Source organism: Alligator sinensis, unplaced genomic scaffold (assembly GCF_000455745.1).
Source record: "Alligator sinensis unplaced genomic scaffold, ASM45574v1 scaffold1530_1, whole genome shotgun sequence".
Classification (NCBI taxonomy): Eukaryota; Metazoa; Chordata; order Crocodylia; family Alligatoridae; genus Alligator; species Alligator sinensis.
This window is the reverse complement of record NW_005843280.1, coordinates 112,937-116,957: the sequence shown is the minus strand read 5'-3', so window position 1 is coordinate 116,957 and position 4,021 is coordinate 112,937. Positions and strand designations below refer to the sequence as shown.

The following is a 4,021-nucleotide window of genomic DNA, read 5'->3' as shown; positions in this document are numbered from 1 at the left end:
TTGAGCAAGATCTGGGGCAACAGCAGTGAACGGAGGGTTTTTGAATTTTTGATTTTCAGGGTTATCACTTGGGGATCTTTTTGGTCTTAACTTGCACTCTCTTTTCCAGTGTCCTTCCTGTTTACAGTAATGACACACGTTGGGCCCATACGGTTGGTGAGTTCGGCCCGGTGGCCTAGGCACAAAGGGCCTCGGGCCATGGGGCAGATTGGTTCTATACGGATTTGTGGGCTGTATTACTGCTGCCCACATGCGAATGTTGGACTGATCTTCCTTTTGTTTTTCTTTTTTCTTTTTTTTTTCCCTTCCATTAATAGTTTTAGTAGCGATGGCTAAGATTTCTGGCATGGATTTACCCTCAACACCCTCAGTGTTATGTTGAAGCTTCTTTCTAATATCTTCGCTAGCCTGACTTATGAACACAAGTCTTAACACAGGTAAAGTGGCAGGGGTCTCGGGGGCCATGTTTTTATACTGGCGTATAGCTTTACAGAGTCTTTCAAAGTAGTCTGAAGGGTGTTCTTCGGGACCCTGAACAGTAGCTGTCACTTTGGACCAGTTTGTAGTTTTATCTCCTGCTTTCTTTAATCCTTCTGAAATGCTGTCTTTCAGCATTCGTATTGAATTTTGCCCCCTTTCCTGATTGTAATTCCAATTCGGGTTTTGTCTGGGAACGCCATTAGGCATGGGGTGGTTTTCATGGGGCTGGTCGGCTAGAAATTGGTCAGCATGGCGTAGTACTTGAGTCTTCTCGTTCGAAGTTAAGAGGCTTTTGAGAAGCTGCATGACATCTGACCAGGAGGGGTTATGAGTCATGAAAATGGTTTTGAAGCGTCTTAGAACTACTTTAGGATCATCTCTGAGCCTGGGGGTGTTTTCTTGCCAGTTTAAGAGGTCGGTGGTGGAGAACGGAGCGTGTGTCCAGTGACTGATAACTTCTCCACCCTCACCAGGCACAGGGTATTCTCTTAGAGGTAACCGAAGTGCAGGCTTAGACAATTTTTGACGAGTGCGATTTGAAATCGGAGTGGAACTGGAATCTGGAGAGGGATCCAGAGATCCCTCTCCAGATCCGGAACTTGGGGATTCTGAGAGAGACAATCGAGGTGATGCCTCCCGAAGACTTCCCAGTCCCGTGGCCGGCCAGGGGGCAATATTTTGGGGTTCAAACATTTGAGGTGGTATCAATGGTAGGTAACATTATAATATGTTAGCAAAACCTTACACAGTAGTAGATACCTCTCAAGGACACAACCACTGCACCCAGAACAATGGTTTCCCTGTCTTATCTTACTTCTTGCTGTAGCTGATTTTTCAGCACACAGACACAGATCCACGTTTTAACTCAGAAAATGCTTAATACAGTTAAAATGATTACTTGACACCAGCAAAGGCTTAGCTATCAATCTGCCTTGTGGTCAGCGGCATTGCTAGGCCACAGGTCATGCCTTGTATTCAGCTGTAAAGCTAATACTTCTTAATAATCTAAATTATTGTAAACCTAACAGTATGCTATCAGAAAACTATTCTATTTCAGGGTAATAACAAACCTGCGGACTACATTGTCATAGGTGACTCCATCCTGAGGAACAGAGGGGCCCATCTGTCACCCTGATCCCATGACACATGAGGTCTCCTGTCTGCCTGGAGCTTGGATTCAAGATGTGACAGAGATGATCCTGAACCTTATCCAGCCCACCGATTATTACCCCGTGGTCCTAATCCATGTGCGCACTAACGATGGGGCTGGGAGCAGTCCAGATCACCTCATGAAGGACTACAAGGCTCTAGGGGCCAAGCTGAAGGAGACGGGGCACAGGTGGTCTTCTCATCTATCCTCCCAGTGAGCAGACGTGGACAACGCCACGAGACCATGATCCTGAACCTTATCCAGCCCACCGATTATTACCCCGTGGTCCTAATCCATGTGCGCACTAACGATGGGGCTGGGAGCAGTCCAGATCACCTCATGAAGGACTACAAGGCTCTAGGGGCCAAGCTGAAGGAGACGGGGCACAGGTGGTCTTCTCATCTATCCTCCCAGTGAGCAGACGTGGACAACGCCACGAGACCCGTGACAGCTGAAAATTATGTCTGTGTGATAAAGGTGCTTGCTGAAGGCTCTATGAAGATTAGACCAAGTGTTTTTCTGTCATTTGTTTAGATATTAAGTTATATGTTGTTGCTAAGAGCCTAATTAAAGTTTAAGATGTAGTAAGACCTTGTATGAAGTAAGGCCTAGTAAATTTAGCAAAGCCTTGAAGTAGTAAGGTCCTGTGGCGTAGTTAAAATTAATCTTATCAAAGGAATGCAAGGCTTGTATTGCTATTGATTAGTCTAAGGACAGTTAAAGTAAAAAGAATATGAATGGCTGTAACTTATCAGCACAGCTCAGAAATTATAAATTAGCTGGCACACACGGAAATCATTCAGAAGGAAGATACAGCTCTGTGAAAGGGATTACTTAGCTGTTAACCTAGATCAGTGGGCCTGTGGATCTCTAGGAGCCCAAGGACTGAATACCAGGGACCTTCTCGGTACCTCTCAGACAGCGCTGATTGGGGGATGCCTGACTTTGCTGAGCTCTGTAGAAAGAGAAACTTGTCGTACATCAGGCATCAGAGGGGACTGCCGATAAGTTGCCAACGCGAATTATTATTGTCTGTCATTATCTGTCTTAGTATACTATGCGTAGTCATGATTTTGTTAAGTCAATAAACCTTTCTTACCTTTCTACCCCCCGACCACACTCTCAATCAATCCTGAACTCTCTGCAGGCGGCTGGGACAAGACCTGCATCAGGGAGGTCAACTTACGGCTTTGGAGCTAGCGTTAGGAGACAGGCTTCGGCTTTTTGGGCCACAACCCATACTTCCAAACAAGAGACATGCTTGGGTGGGATGGGCTACGTCTCTCAGAGGTCAGGGAAGCAATGATCAGAGGTCAGGGAAGCAGACCCTACGATGACAGGCTGAGAGCCCTGGGGCTCTTTAGCCTGAAAAAGCGCAGGCTCAGGGGTGATCTGATGGCCACCTACAAGTTTATCAGGGGTGACCACCAGCATCTGGGGGAACGTTTGTTCACCAGAGCGCCCCAAGGGATGACGAGGTCGAATGGTCACAAACTACTTCAAGATCGTTTCAGGCTGGACATAAGGAAGAACTTCTTTACTGTCCGAGCCCCCAAGGTCTGGAACAGCCTGCCGCCGGAGGTGGTTCAAGCGCCTTCATTGAACACCTTCAAGAGCAAACTGGATGCTTATCTTGCTGGGATCCTATGACCCCAGCTGACTTCCTGCCCTTTGGGCGGGGGGCTGGACTCGATGATCTTCCGAGGTCCCTTCCAGCCCTAATGTCTATGAAATCTATGAAATCTCCCCCAAAGGTAAGCATGTGTTCTCTTTCAGGTTGGCTGATCTCCTCCAGTGGGCTTTAAACTAGCTTTGTCGAGGGAAGGGGAGGACAAAGACGAAGGGATCCACGGAACACTAAATCATGAGATACCCATAAGATCAGCCCAGGTAAGCATCAAAGAACCTATTAGACAGGAGTATAGGGGCAATCTAGGGGTAGCCACCAGGGGAATTAAATTTAAATATATATAAAAAAATATATTTTTATATATATTAAATTTATATATATAAAAATGCCAGGATCATGGGAAACAAGCAAGAGGATCTAGAACTCTTGCTTGCAAGCAATAACTTTGACCTAGTGGGTATAACGGAAACCTGATGGGACTCTACTCATGACTGGGTGGTAAGAATAGAGGGCTATAGGTTGTACAAGAGAGATAGAGAAGGGAAAAAAGGAGGGGGTGTTGCTCTCTATGTCAAAGAAAAGTGCACATCTTCCCTAATCAAATTGGAATCAGAGGACAGACAAGCAGAGACTCTGTGGGTTAGGATCCAAGGGAGTCGAGAGAAAAGGGACCTTGTTCATAGACTCATAGATGTTAGGGTTGGAAGGGACCTCAATAGATCATCGAGTCCGACCCCCTGCATAGGCAGGAAAGAGAGCTG

At 46.4% G+C, this 4,021-nt stretch overlaps 1 protein-coding gene across 3 annotated transcripts in view; it reads left to right on the top strand.

Annotated features, from left to right (window-relative positions):
* The window catches only part of LOC112548565 (translation initiation factor IF-2-like), a 12,094-nt gene extending 10,399 nt beyond the window's left edge, over positions 1 to 1,695 (top strand). The window contains exon 3 of one of the 3 annotated variants that reach the window (XM_025194705.1): positions 1,572 to 1,695. In XM_025194705.1, coding sequence (XP_025050490.1) covers positions 1,572 to 1,586 — 15 coding nt within the window. In that variant the 3' untranslated portion in view covers positions 1,587 to 1,695. Of the gene's footprint in view, positions 1 to 317; positions 1,048 to 1,537 lie in introns of those variants that run through there. The other 2 variants (XM_025194704.1, XM_025194706.1) reach the window with 2 other exon arrangements.
* The last annotated feature ends 2,326 nt before the right edge of the window (positions 1,696 to 4,021 follow it).